The 15,712-nt window shown below is 28.2% G+C and overlaps 1 protein-coding gene across 1 annotated transcript; it reads left to right on the top strand.

Moving 5' to 3' along the window:
- The first annotated feature begins 2,648 nt into the window (after window positions 1–2,648).
- On the top strand, window positions 2,649–3,576 carry LOC108828570 (ethylene-responsive transcription factor ERF039). The gene has a single exon (XM_018602307.2). The coding sequence runs from the start codon at window positions 2,787–2,789 to the stop codon at window positions 3,330–3,332; it is 546 nt and encodes a 181-aa protein (XP_018457809.1). The 5' UTR covers window positions 2,649–2,786; the 3' UTR covers window positions 3,333–3,576.
- The last annotated feature ends 12,136 nt before the right edge of the window (window positions 3,577–15,712 follow it).

Here is a 15,712-nt window from a genome sequence, read left to right as displayed (position 1 = left end):
AACCCGCAAAGATCTGAACCGAACCCGAACCGAAATTTAAAAATATCCGAATGGGGCTGAAATCTTTGACCCCGAAAACCAGAAACCCGAATGTACTGAACCGAAACCCGAATGGATACCCAAACGCCCAGCCCTAATTTCAAACAAATTAAAAATTGATACGATATAGTACTAATTAGTTTTTATTTAATGCATAATTATTTAGATAAAAATAATTTAAATATCTATCGGTTAAAAGAATAACAAAGAGATTATGTATGAAAAATTGAATTGAAAATATATAATAATATTTACTTTGAAACAAAAAAAATATTAAAATAACATTTATAATGAAACAAAGGAGTATCATCGTTTCCACGACATCAAACTTCGGACCTTTATATTTATTAAGCATTTAATAGCCTAATTGGTAGGTGAATAGTTGTATACTTGTATTGTATTGCAAAATAATGTTTCGGTTGTAACTTTTAATCCTTTTTATAAACCAGTGTTTTATAAAAATAGACTAACAATTTCAAACGACCATTCATATATCTTTCATTTTCTAATGGTTAGTAGTTAACTGTTCATGAATCAAGACATATGCATATAAACATACATACAGTTTTAAGAGTAATAAACATGTAATCTACTAATCCCTAAACTTGCAGTTTTATTTTATTTCGTCGTATAAATAAGTCGTCAAATGGACCCACGATAAAAACCAGTGCGAAACTTGCTCCCTCTAAATTATAATGTATACATTTTTTTTTGAGAAAATGATAATGTATACATTTTCGACATCATACACTTTGTACATATACGTAAGGTGTGTCTATGTCGTTTTGCGTACGTGCGTCGTCCGTAAGCAATCTTCTACACAATTTCTTCACTAGAAAACTGTTTTTTTTTTCTGAAAAAATTCTTTGCTAGAAAACTTCTACAATTATTATTCGCATATTCGCAAATTTCCAACTGCAAAACGTAATTCGTCAATTTCTTCCAAGTACAAACATTGACTGACGGTTGTTAATTATATTGTCACATTTATAGTCATCTAAGTTATCGTTCTGTATTTATTGGATATTGTTTGATGAATCAAATAATACATGTTTTTTATGAACGGTTGAACTTTTTTTTTGGTAAAAATTGGTTGAATTTATATATTAAATGCTACTTTTTCAAAGTGATAAATTTCTTAATAGTAATACATTTAACTAAAACTATTTACATTTTGAAACATGTGAGGTATTATTTTATATATTATTTTATTATAATTTTACTTCCACGGCTAAATTAACTTTTTGAATCATCATGATCGTTTAAGACTGAAGCATGTAATTTTCCAAATCCAAAAGTAATATTAGTTTCAGCTTAAATATCCTTCAATTATGTTATTTCTACGTTTTATATTTTGATATTTTTCAACTGAGATAGTAACACTTAGTTGCAGTGCTAATTTAATTAATTATAAGATTTAGAAACTGGATTACAGATGTATTCACTAATACTAATCGTTTTCTGTCAAAATCCAAGTGAAAACGTGTGTCACCTTTGTAGGCTGACATAGGTCACGGTCGGGAAAACAGAAATATAACATTTTCGGAGAACTAACAAAATATCAAAAAAATAAAAGAGATTAAAATTTGAAAAGGTAAGATAAAAATGTACAAGTTGACAAAAAAAAGATAAAAATATACAAGGGACCACAACTTCCACTTACATCTAACTTTTTCCTAATAGTTACTGTACTTGTGAAAATGTCTACGCACACTGGAAATAATCAATCTAGAGTTATATAAAACTTAGTTTTATATAACCCACATGTAGAAAACCGCGACTCTGGTAGATTTCTTAAACTTTTTTTGAACAAAACTTAAAAAAACAGTTCAATGAAATGAAAGACTAAACCACACGTCTGTGATCGGATGAAATAAAGCGTTTTGTGAATCTTTAATACACCCAAATTTGAATCAGTTGCTTAACTCAGATAAATACGGTGCGTTGCCAGTGGATTTTTTCATATTCTCTTTCCGGAAAAAGGTCTAAGCCCCTTACCATTTTTTTAACCTAGTTTACAAAAAAAAAGTTGTAAACGTAAAAAGAAATCCACGACTTCGTTTAAAAACCAACTAGTAGTAAATTAAAAAGTAACAAGTTCTCAATTATTGTTGACGTAACATTCTTAGCATCCATATCATAAACTAATACCAATTAAACTACTTTGGTTAGTTAGTTCTTTTTGCTATTGGACCTTCAAAAGATATATAAATTATAAACTCAATATTTATTTAAAAATGTTCAAAATCCAATCAGAATAATGTAATAGAAATCTAATCCGACAAGGTTCAGTTACGTGTATTAAAATTTGCAAAATGCTAATTATACTATTTAGGAGAGACACAAGTGATAAAAGTACACTAGCGTGATACAAACGAACAAGTGTCCAATTCAGGCAAAGTAACGAAATATTATTATACATACACAAAGTAAAGTATTATGATTGCAAGTAAAAACAAAAAGAGAAAGAACAGAAAAAATCTTAACGCAGTCAAGTCCCTTTTAGCTTTTAATATATAATTTTAATTTTATATATAATAAAAATAAATAAACATACACACACAAGAATAATTGCTTCGTATTTTGGATGTATATATTGAAGAAGCAAACCAATCTCTCTTCCACAACTATTGCTACTCTCTCACCTCAAACTACAAAAAAAAAAAGATATACAAACTTTTTTTTTTCTTCTTCTTGTAATCTTCCCACCAAAACTTGTTTCTCGTGTTCCATTTTAGTTCCTTTAGATGCAAGACTCTTTTCTTCCCCGGTCGGAACGTAATCTCCGTTCACCAGCGAAGGAGAGAACCGGAAAGAACTCAAAGTCTAAAACTGAGCAAAAGAGTGTTTCTAAGCATCCCAATTTTCGTGGGGTCAGAATGAGACAATGGGGAAAATGGGTGTCTGAGATCAGAGAGCCAAGAAAGAAATCAAGAATCTGGCTCGGCACTTTCTCCACGCCGGAAATGGCGGCGCGTGCACACGACGTGGCGGCTTTAGCCATCAAAGGCGGCTCTGCTCACCTCAATTTCCCCGAGCTCGCTTGCCATTTGCCGAGACCGGCAAGCGCCGATCCTAAAGACATTCAAGCCGCCGCTGCAGCAGCCGCAGTGGAATGGAAAGCACCGGAGTCGCCGTCGAGCACGGCGACGTCATCTATGACGTCATCTTCAGTCGCGGACGACGCATTCTCCGACCTCCCTGATCTTTTGGTAGACGTGAATGATCACAAAGTGGACGGATTCTGGGACTCGTTTCCGTACGATGAACCTTTCTTCATGGGAAACTATTAGGAAGCTGTGAACTCGGAAAGACGGCAACTTCCGGCCGGTGAATGATTTTTTTTCTGGTAGATGGTGTCGCTATGTAAGTTTTGTCTTTTTGGGGAATTTTTGCTTTTTATTTTTTTATTTTGCGTGTGAGTAAGTTTCCAAGTGTACGACGTGTAAGTAAAGAAAAAGGTACAGGTTTATTTATTTTATTTTCCTCTTGTTTTTTTGTACAAATTCGAATGTAATTAACAAAACGTTTTGTTTATTCCGCTGTTATTTTCTAAACCCCTGAAACTTTTGGGTAAACTAGCTAGATGACACATTCGTAATTAGAAGAAAATCATTTTTTTTTTCTTACCGTTTAACCAAGATCCTTCATGTTATAATTGTTATATATGGAATATTGTGACAAAACAACATGATAAAAACTATAACTTCTCACGGAAATTTGTAAATTTTACAAAACTCACATGATTTTTTTTTTGACTGAAAAATGGTTAAATCCGGGTCAATGATGACACAAGCCTAATCCCCAGGTGGAGGTACAGCCCACGGATAGACTTTCTCCTGGACATTCAAATGAGTCGAAAGCAATAACTTATATCCGTGTGGCCGGTGGGATTTGAACCCGGATTCGCCGTATTGGGTTTACAAAACTCACATGATATGACATGCTGTTGTTTCACTAAACGTCATCTCCGCTGCATATATAAGAAACATTGCTATGATGAATGATGAAACTGTAATCTCATCTTCACTCATCTAAAAAACACAAAAACTGATAGTAGTTAATTATTACCTAATAAAAATAAACATAGGATTATCTAATTAAAACAACTAACTTTTATATAAAAACTAGTACAACTTTCTTAAGCTTGTGTGTTGTGTCTTAATTTTGACCCTTTGTTTTCACATCTTTTAATTCTGTCTCTCATAACCTTTAACTTCACTCCCACAGAATCGGCAAAGAATAATACACATTTAGGTTTCATCGCGACTTAAGGGAAACACTGGCGATTTAATTATAAACAAAATCTTTTTGAAGGTCCAATAGCAAAATCATCAATCCCGTGTTCTCTCTCCCTCACTTCTCCGACGGAGTCGAGAAAGGTGATTCCCGTGTTCACCATCATCTCCGGTGGTGCGTCTTCGTTCGCCGGCGAGGTTCTCCGTTCCGTCGTGATATTTCTTCTTTCTCCTTCATCCTTTGAGAGCTAATATGCAAATCACACATATGCGTGTACGGCTAGTTTAGTGGAATGTAAGATTTATCGTACGAAATGTCTTTTTTAGAGCAAATTCATTGCAATTTTTTGCATAATTTCCTAGATAAATCTTAACAAATTGTGTCTAGATATCTCTATAAATTTATACATTTAAGATTTCGTAAAATAATTTTGGAATACTTCAATTATCGGAATATTTTTGTTACACTCTCTTGCACAATAAATATGTATATTTCAAGAATATTATTTTCAATTGTTTAAGCTTATCTTGATCAAGTTTCATTCACATATAAATAACACAATTAGAAACTTCCAACAAAACTATAGTTTTTTACTTAATAAATATCGAGAATGTATCGTAGTGGTTATAGTTCATAGATTATGTTTCAAGTGTTGTTGTATCTTGGAATTTAAAATCGCACAGAACAGTCATATACTATATATGATTTATCAAGTTAAAGAAAGTAGTCAAGTTTTGACTCCGTGAATTTGTTATTTTTCCTTAAAGAATTTTTAAACATTTTTTCAAATTTATATTATCGTTTATATTTTTTTGTTTTATGATTTTCAATTAGAATTTTCGCAGTCCTACATCATCATATTTTGTATGACTTTCTATTACCCTCACTTCTCATGTTCCGAGTATAAGAATAAGATGCCTCAAATATACCAAGTGGCTCTTTGATCAAAGACTTCAAATTCATCTAACCCCTGTAATACCACAAAAACATGTATTTGAATGGTAGATATACCAAAATAACATCTACAATTTTGAATAGCTAAACTATGAAGGAACTATCGATAATATATATAAGAGCATACATATTTACTAAGATATTAAAAATCTACAGAAGTTCAATAAAGCCAACTATATACACCCCCTAAGTATAACCACTACATAATCATTATGCTCAGTCACATTTTGCCTATCGAAAAGCATAGTGTAGCAAGGATTTATTTTGTATATATTGAAAATATTGCAGCCAAAGCGACAATAGATATAATTAAGGGTGTCCAGTTCATATTTTATTTTATTAAAATTGGCTATTATGTTAGTTCCGTTTATATGCTTTAGTTTTTGGTTAATTCGGTTTTACACCAAAAATACTATTATTATATTTATCTTCCATATACATTTTGTGACATTTTAGTTTATATGATTAAAAATCAAATTTATTAAAACATATTTTTAGTATCTAAATTTTACATAGAATGTCTTTCTATTTTATTTAAATAAAATTTACTATTAGGATAATTTTCATAAATAAAAATAAGAAAATAGTAATATTATTAAATAACTAAATTTAGTGCAAATATCTATCGAAAATATTTTATGTAATTTGATGAAAATAAAACATAAAACACTTTTAATTTTAAAACAACAAATTATAAAATCAATGTTCTTAACATCAAGAACATGTTAATAAAATTCATTAATATATGATAATTGTATTATATAATTTACATATAACTATCTCTATAATATTATTTGAGAAGTCAGTTTCCTATGTGTCGCGCTCACGTTAACTCTCACGGTGGTTGATTACATTGATACCCTTAATGAATCAAAAATATAATATTAAATACTATAATTGATTTTTATTCAAATTTCTTTTGTAAAATTTCCAAATAACATATATAATAAAAAGGAAATATTTATAAAGGCTATAAAGTGAATTTAAAAACGAAAATATATGTATAAATAATATGATTTCATTAAAAAGGAAAGCTCACAAAGAGTAATATTGCATTAAAAATATTTTTAAAATAATATAAAATATACTAATAAAATAATTTCTTTATATTTTTCAAAGTAACAGAAATAATTTTTATATATCTATCTATTTTTTTAGATGATTACATAAAATAATTAAGTAACATAAACTGATATATTGACTAAATCATTTATAATTAGTATTATTGAAATGCTATTTGTATTTCATATATTTTGGTTACTATAATATCTTTCAATTAAAAAAAAATATCTATAAATTATATTTTACTTATATAATATGATTTCTCAGATGCAATCGCAATTTTTCTGCTTATTTTTAAAAGATATAACGAGAAATAAAAGTTAACAATAAACATCTTTTGATCGAATATTTATAAGATATTTTAAAATCACACTATATACTTTAACGAGGTAAATATATTATATTTTATCATTATTAAAATTGTATGTTTATTTAATATTAAATTTGCTTTTAAATTCAATGTTTTTATGTTTGTGTAACTTTTTAATATAGCCATAATCAGAAGACATGAAATTAGTTAGAATTTATAAAAATATTCTTGTTATTATAAATATTGATATGAGTGCATGAGCTTCCAAAAAGGTATGAGAAGTAACTTTCTATATATTATTTTTCTAATATATTTTTAAAAATCAGTATTTAATTTGATATATTTTATGAATTTACATTCACATTTAAACGATAAATAAATTAATTTGACTTGACTTAATTATAATAAAAAATTATACTTCAGCTTGAATTTGAAAGAATATATGTAAGTTAATACAACATGAGTTACTCGACTAATCCAACTAATTATATCTAAAATCATAGATTAAACTATAATAAGAAAATATAATTTTATACTAATAATAATTTATTTTATAAATATATATTATAGGATACTCAAAACACATTAACAAATGAAAATAAAATATTAACCAACTGTAACAATTTAGTTTTTCGTAAAATTTATATATTCATGCGACTTCAGAATATTATCTTTATATTTATTTACATAATTTTGATTCAAACGCTTTAGTTTATTTTTTATTTCATTCTAAGCACAATATATCTTAAGTTATACATAATCTTCCTAAAATATAATTACATATTTAAGACAACAACCAACCTAAATGTTAATAAGAAAATTAATCAAAATTTTAATATATTTAGAATAAAAGATATTATAGTTGAATTCATAGAAATAGATGCAATCCAATATACCCAAATCATAACTAAATTGACTGTAAAAACAACAAAACCGACTAGATATAATATATCTAAAATCATATGTCTGATTAAAATAATACAATATTATTAATATAAGTTAATTTAAAATTAGAAGTAAATAGCAATCAATTATTATATTATATTTACTTTATAAATATTTATACCCGTGCATGAGCACAGGAAAATCACCTAGTAGTACTATATTTTTAATTAACCAGTTTTTGGTTTATTAACCAAACTATATCGATATACCACTTTGAAAATAACACTTATTGTATTTGATGTTACCAATTTCAAACTTTTTTTTTGTTCAGTTTGGTTTTAACATCCTTAGACAAAATACAAAGAGGAAGATGATAATACAAGGGACAGTCTTTGTGGTTTTTTTCTGTCTTTTTCCGTTTTCCACTTTGGTTTTCTCCTTTTTCGAAACATCTTATTGGCCCTTATAAAGTTGGAAATTTTCAAAGGACCCACTGGCGCAGCTATCAATTTAATGTGCGGTGTATTTAATGTATTTTAGTTAGTACTGATTTTCATTCTATGTTTATATTATATCAATTGTCTATGGGCATCATCATTGATAAAATTCATAGTTTAAGTATCTAACTTCAAAAAATTAATAATTTTCATTCTATGTTTATATTATATCAATTGTCTTTGGGCATCATCATTGATAAAATTCATAGTTGAAGTATCTAAAATTCAAAAAAATAAAAGTTTGATATATTAATTATTTATTAAATTTTAATGTCTTTGAAAATTTTAGATACTCCCCCCACCCCCAATAAAAATATATTGATGATGAAAGATAGTCACAGGAAACTATTTACATATCTTTATAAAATTATAACATATATGCCATATTTTCTCATTTAAGAAACTATTCTCTCATTTAAAAGTTTGTTGAGATATCTTATAACTATGTACCAATAAAAATGGTCTATTCAGTGTAATAATATTATTTTGCCAAATTAAATTACCATATATTAGTATGTATGTTGAAACTGTTGAATAAACTGTAAGATGTTTTATTTGTCATATTTAGACAGGTATATGCGCATTTATGGTAAAAGTTAGGTTGTTTAATATTTTTTTTTAGTTTAGTTTGCCTTTCCTTTTGCGTACTAAAGATACATATTAAGTTTTTCCTTTTTTGCTAAAGAAGATACATACATTATGTTTGACACAAGAAAAATGATTTGGCAAAAATTAAAACCCTTCTCTCTCTAGAAATTCCTCTGATCTCTCTCTAGCTCTCTCATCGTCAAATTCGCCGCCGGCCGGCGGAGTGGGTTCAAAAAATGGAGGAATTTTTTTTTCAAACTGAGACCACCACCGAAGAAGATACGGTTCGGCTCCAGAATCAAACGCCGGTAAAAAACGATGGCTGAACCACCGTCTCCCAGAAACCAAAAACGAAAACCGTCCATAAAGACCGCGAGACCAAATAAAGAACTAGCTAAAACGAGACAACTAAACTAAGATTCCGACCGACGTCGTGGCTGAGAAAACCCACGTACGCCGGTCGGAGACGGAAGAACTACGATCGAAACCCTCTTTCTTTTTTCTCCTTTTCTCTCGGAGGAATGTTTTCTTTCAAAACTAGCTTACATGCATTTCGAATAAATTTCCCAAAACTATTCACTGGTATTTTTTTTTATCTACTGTAGTTTATCAAATAAAGTAGGCGGTGAGCTGGCTTTTCTCGTATCCTCTGTGTCCGTATCTAATCACTTTGCAGACACATACCTTTACTTTATAATTATCCGACACATGTATTTACTCTTAATGTTCTTTTGTCCGCTGCCTCCGATAAGCGTTTTTAAATTTCGGAGAATTATGAAAGAGATTGGTTAGATTTGATTCATCAAAGTAAAAAGGCATTTTCTGGCAACGAAAAAGAAAAAGAAGAAGAAGCATTTCTTAATGCAGGGAAAGACTTATTCGTAAATTTGAGATAAATTATTTTAATTTCACAGTTTATATATTGCTTTCTATAATTGAAAATTTTAATACACTAAACCTAATAAACTTAGAAAGAGTTATAAAACCAAGAGCTCGTAGCTTAGTGGTAAAGGAGGTACAGCTGTACTGCCCGCCACCCGGGTTCGAACCTTGGCCACAACGGATTTAACATCCCTTCCGTTGGGGCGCTGGACCCCTTTCGAGAGGATAGTTGGGAATGTGGCTGCCCAAATACCAGAGTTATAAAAAAAAAAAAAAAAAAAAAAAAAGAGTTATAAAACCTAAAATTAATGCTATTTTTGTATGCAACTGTCTTACATTCTAAATTTGTCTATAAAAAGCTGATCTAATCATATTAGTAAGCCCAAATAGGAGTAAGATCTTGATCTTCCATGACATCATGTAACCATACATGAAAAATAAATTCTGCAGAATTAGCAATATGATCCACAAATAATTGAAACATACACAAAGTAATGAATTGAATAAATCATCTTCTTTGTCTACCGGGTCGAGGAAAGATCTATATTTGTAATTGTAACACATTTTACAATCTATATATAACGTTTTGTTCTTGTTTTTTTTTCTTGTTTTTTAGAATGATCCACATATCACCAAATATAAATATAAGTTATATTGTTATTTAGTTGAAAACAAAAAATTAGATCCATATATCTAAATTGTCAGGGATGAAATAGTAAAATGTTGATGGTCTAATGGTAGTTGAATTTTTATGTCGTTAAATTCAAATCATTTTTTTGTTTATTTTCTTTGTGTTGTTCTCGCTTTGGTTTCGAAGGGTTATTAAACTCAAATCTTTATATACATAAGTAACATAACATTGTTGTTTAGATTAAAATTCTAAAAGCTGCCTTTAAACTTTTTTTTAAATGAGTTTAGAGTCCAAAACTTCCAAGTTTTTTTTGAAAAAAATTATAGGTGATTAGTTGAACATAGATTTAAAATAATTTTATATCAAATGAGTTTTATTTATCTATTTGTAAATTAATATAAACATTTCATCCAAATCAAAAACATATATAAAGATTAAGACACCTTCTGTCGTGTGTTTCAAACAAAAAAAGAAAAAAAAAAAGACACCTTCTGTCGCAAGTCGGACACGCCAATGAAAGATACTATGGGTTTTGTACGAACGTTAGATGTAAATCCTGTTGTGTGTGTTTTCTCAAAAAAAAAAAATCCTGTTGTGTATTTAGCAGCAAATGTCGAAACACGATCCTTCCGAAAATTTTCTGATATATAAATTAATTTTTAATATTAGTAGAAATACCGTGAAACGATTTAATAAATATGCCTTATATGATAAGCCCTTAGTCAAAAAAAAAATGCCTTATAGTTATATGATAGGTAGGGCTTCTGCGGGAGAGTGTGAACTGTGAATTGCAATACACCAAATTAACATCATTGTTAAATTATAGCAGCAGTTTTGATTGAATATGATTGAGCTTTTGATGCTGCATTCCGTATTTAAGTTAATTGCCGATGTCATGTCAATAACAATTCTCACTTTTATTATACCGATTTGTCAATTAATATATTTAGTTGATTTGATTATACCTAACTGTCAATATTAAGACATTGTGTCTAGAAATTAATTCCATGTTCATGTCGGCTATAGATGTTTTAGTTGGACCTAAGTGGCTAGATACGAATAAATTATTATTAGTATTTACTTTGTTTTCAGTGTATATATTTCAAGGTAAGATATTATCTTACCATCATTAAAGAAACTGCTAAACAGTAAACGGATTAATTAACATACATTATTAGTTAGATGGTTTATAGTATGTTTAGAAATTATAACAATATATTGAATATGTATATATATATATATATATAATGTTTTATATTTGATATCATTATTCACAAATTATAAAATTCATATATATATATATTTTTTAAAATATATATAATTAGAGAGTTTAGTGATTAAGCACCATCTAACCAACAGTTAAAAAAACTGCCTATACTAATCGAATTGAAAGATTACGATGTGATCTTGACAGTGATGTCGAAGAGTAGATCGAAATTGAGAATCCTAGGCCTTCACTTGGAAGAGCTTATACTATTTCCTCTGTTTTCATCGAAATCTCGTTTCATCACATCAAATGCGATCTGATCTGTGATGTGGATCAAATTGCAAAACAAACTCTTTTGGACTCTTCTGTATACCGTTGGTGAGCTTGACTTGGGCCCGAGGCCATTTGCTTTTTTAATATAATTCGTGCACAAAAAAAAAGCTTATACTATCTTCTCCTTATTCATTGTAATTTTCTTATAAATAAATGGGAGAGCTTTTAATTTATACCCTAATAAAACATATTAAATCACTTAAATTTGTTTAAGTAACATAATTTTAAGCAACATGAGTCTTTTACCTAAGCATTTTCTACTGCTTGCTACAATTGTTTTTGACAAAATCAACATTAATCAGAGAATATAGTCATTTTATGACAAATGATTAGACTAATCCAAAATATAATGATTAGGTGTGGACTTAGTGGAATCACTTCCTATCTTCATCATTCACACCTCTTAAACTGTTATTTATATCCAAACTTTTAGAGAGTCAATATTTTTTGAGATTAGCTAGTGTATTCCATATACATATCATTTAGTTTATCTCATCTTTTAACTTATCTAATTCAATACATAAGTACATAACTAAGGCATCATTAAAATATCATCTTTTTATTATAATAATAACTAGAAGTAGCATTTCATACACGAATAAAAAAACAAGAGATTCTTGAAAAAAAAAATGTTTTTTCTGGAACACAAAAAAAATTGTCTAATATTTCCTTATTCAATGCACTCGACGGAAGTTAGGCATGTTACTATTCGACACAACTGAATCAGTGATAATCTCCATGTTCACTATTCGTTGTACGTTGCAAAATCGTCAAATAGACCGCATTTTCAAGTAAGGGTAAAAACTAAAAAGAGTTGTTTCATCTTCTTAAATAATAAATAAATTTTCCATACGCAATTCTCATTATAAACATCTTTTTTAGTTCATTTTGATCAGAAAAGTACACAAGAAGGGAAATAGCTAAAAATGTTCACTAAAGAGATAAAGATCTTTGTACCTTTTCTCTCTATATAAATATAAATAAATATTTAAATAAGCAATAAAAATTAAAAAATATATTTCTGAATTTTTTTTTCATTTGAAAATATTGTTTCTCGTTTTATGTGTTTTATTTACTTTTTTGTTTCATTTTTCAAGTTTTTAAATCCAAAACATCTTTGAAACTATTTTTAAAACTATTGTTTTATATTTTAAATTTAATTATATTATTTTTAAAAATCTCAAAACCATACGGATATAAGTATTTTTATCTCTTTAATAAGCTATTTTTGTAATTTAACCTTTGTATGATATATTTGTGATTAAAACTTTTTGATACTACCTTGGGGTATTTCTTATTTTCTATTTAATATATTTGATCATCTAAAAACGCTTTAAATTGAACAAATTATTTTTATAAGTTTTGAAGATTAGTTGAAAATGATGAATCACAGAAGAATAAGTATTACTCGAGTTGGGTTATAAAAAAAGTAATTTTGGCGATAATTTGTGTTTATCTAATTTTTTTTTTATTTGATATCAAAGACATAGATAATATTTATTCATTTTCATTATAAATATCGTAGATTTGGAATTTGTTTCATTTATGTTATAAATGTTGTTTAAAATTATTGTATATGACTAATAGTTTCTATTTTTACCCTAGTTTTTAGTTTATTAATTAATAAAATCAAATAAAATATGTATAAGTTAAAAATATAGTATAAAATTTAATAATTTTTTAAAGATGTGTGAAAAACTTTAAATGATGAGTATATAAAATGAAACGGTGTATGTTTTTACGTTGTACTAGTGAATATGTTAAATCTAAATCTTGTCACTCTAACTTTATCATTCCTAGGTAAATTAAATATCCGTGTAAATGGCGGGTACCAAAAGTTGTGGTTCATACTCTTACAAGAATCCTATTGGGAAAAACAAGAGAGTGATGTAGAAATTTCACGTCGAGCCAATCCATTTTCGATCGTGACCCTTTTACTCTCATCATTGTCTTCCATATAAGTATGTGTGTATATACAATATACACATTAAGGCTTCGAATGGTAAAAACGGTTCAAGCAGTGCAGATCAAACAGATCAAGCGGATCAAGCAGGAGAAGTGCAGATCAAGCAGGAGAAGTGCAGATCAAGCGGATCAAACATAAGAGTTACAAAATATGCAGGAGAAATTCGAAACAATCAGAACAAACAGTTATTATAGTTTTAAATAATAAAAATCTAAATATAGTAGATTAAATGTTTAAAAAATTATATTAAAATATATCAAAATATATAATATATAAATATAGTACATAAATAACAAAAATTATTGCACTAAATCCATAATGTCACAATTTTAAAATAAAAATTTAATGATATATCTCTTCCATTATTGTTCATATTTCAATTATATTATATATTTTTATAATACATATCATAATTAAATATATAAATGAAATATACATCTTTCTTCAAAAGTATACTTATTTAAATTATATTACTATATATTTGCGTGATACAAAATAAGCATCTCTTACATTAGTATACATATTTAAACTATATTACTATATATATATATACATAATATATTGAAATATGTATTATATTAAAATAATTATTTTAAAAAGTAAAAAATATATGACAAAAAATAATAAGTAGAGAATGATAATTTTGTATTGTTAAAGTTGTAAATAAAATAAAGTAAAAATATTATATTCATGAAACTATATATATATATATATATATATATATATTAAAGTTATGTGTTGTAACAAAGTTATCTATTGACAACCAAACAAAAAAAAAGCAGACCAACACCACCAAATGTTGGCGGATGAGATCTGCATGCAGATCTCCTGCTTTTTTTACAAAAAGACAAAAAATATTGAACTGCATGCAGATCTCCTGCTTGAACTGCTTTTACAAACAGAAAATGGTGAATGGTGAATGCAGTACGGGAGAACTGCATATGGCGAGGGAACTGCACTTGTCCCGCTGCTCCATTCGGACACTAACTAGACACTAGACAGCACCAACAAACCCATATTAAATAAAACAATTGATTTTTAAATACTTTTAAATGATAAGATGTTTCAAATGGTCTTTTAGTTTTGTCACCTAGTCTCTAGGCACATTATAAACTTTATTTGACATTAGTTATTCTTTTATTTATACAGTAATGCCAACTCATTTCACATTACTATCAATTGTTATCGTAACTGAATTCACCCAACTAGTACGATTAAGATGACATTTTTCCTTCCTTTTTTTTTGTCACTTTATGACATTTTTCCTTCCAAAAATCCATAGTACGTTGTTCAGCAAGTAAGAATAAACAAATCAATCACAAACCTTAACAAAGTAGTCTAGGTAAAAAAAAAAGTAAAAGTATATAATCTTTATAAAATCACAAATTTATCATCTACTCGATTAATAATAATTTAAACATCATCATCTAAAGTAGTGAATGTGACTTACTTTTCCTTTATTTATCATCTACTCGATTAATAATAATTTAAACATTATCTAACGCAAATTCAGTAAAAGTATATAATCTTTATAAAATCACAAACCGGCATAGGACCAAGATACTATCCGTAACCAAAAACTTGTCTCAACAAACTAATTTATAATAAAGAGAATAAACAACATAAGCGCAACAAAAAAAACAACAATAAATCAGAAAAAGAAAAGCAAACAACACTAGAAACAAGACTGATCGAGAAATTGTAGAATGCCTATATTATTGGAGTAGAAAGAGGAACCATGACCAATCACCACACTTACCATTGCTTCATTTTGAAGAAGCTGAGAAAGATCAAATTTCCAATCCGGCCAGCCAACAGAGACACATTTAGTCGAAGACAAGTCTAGAGAGACTTCCCGGGCAATCCAAAAGAAACAAAGACACACACTCTCTTAACAAAGCTCTTCCAATGTAGCCTCAACTAAACCTAACTAAACTAAATAACTTCACCAGGTTCTAAACATCCTAGTTAAGATTTCAAACGGGAGAAACACAAGACAAGATGAGACCCATGAAAGTTAATGGGAACAAAACTCTATCAACAAACCCACAACCATTAAAAGCCAACATAACTTTAATCCGTTAATTCTCCAGCCCAACAAAACATATTGTATTTATAT

Source organism: Raphanus sativus, chromosome 2, assembly GCF_000801105.2.
Source record: "Raphanus sativus cultivar WK10039 chromosome 2, ASM80110v3, whole genome shotgun sequence".
NCBI lineage: Eukaryota > Viridiplantae > Streptophyta > Magnoliopsida > Brassicales > Brassicaceae > Raphanus > Raphanus sativus.
Note: the sequence above shows the minus strand (reverse complement) of the source record. Positions and strands in the feature narration are given on the sequence as shown.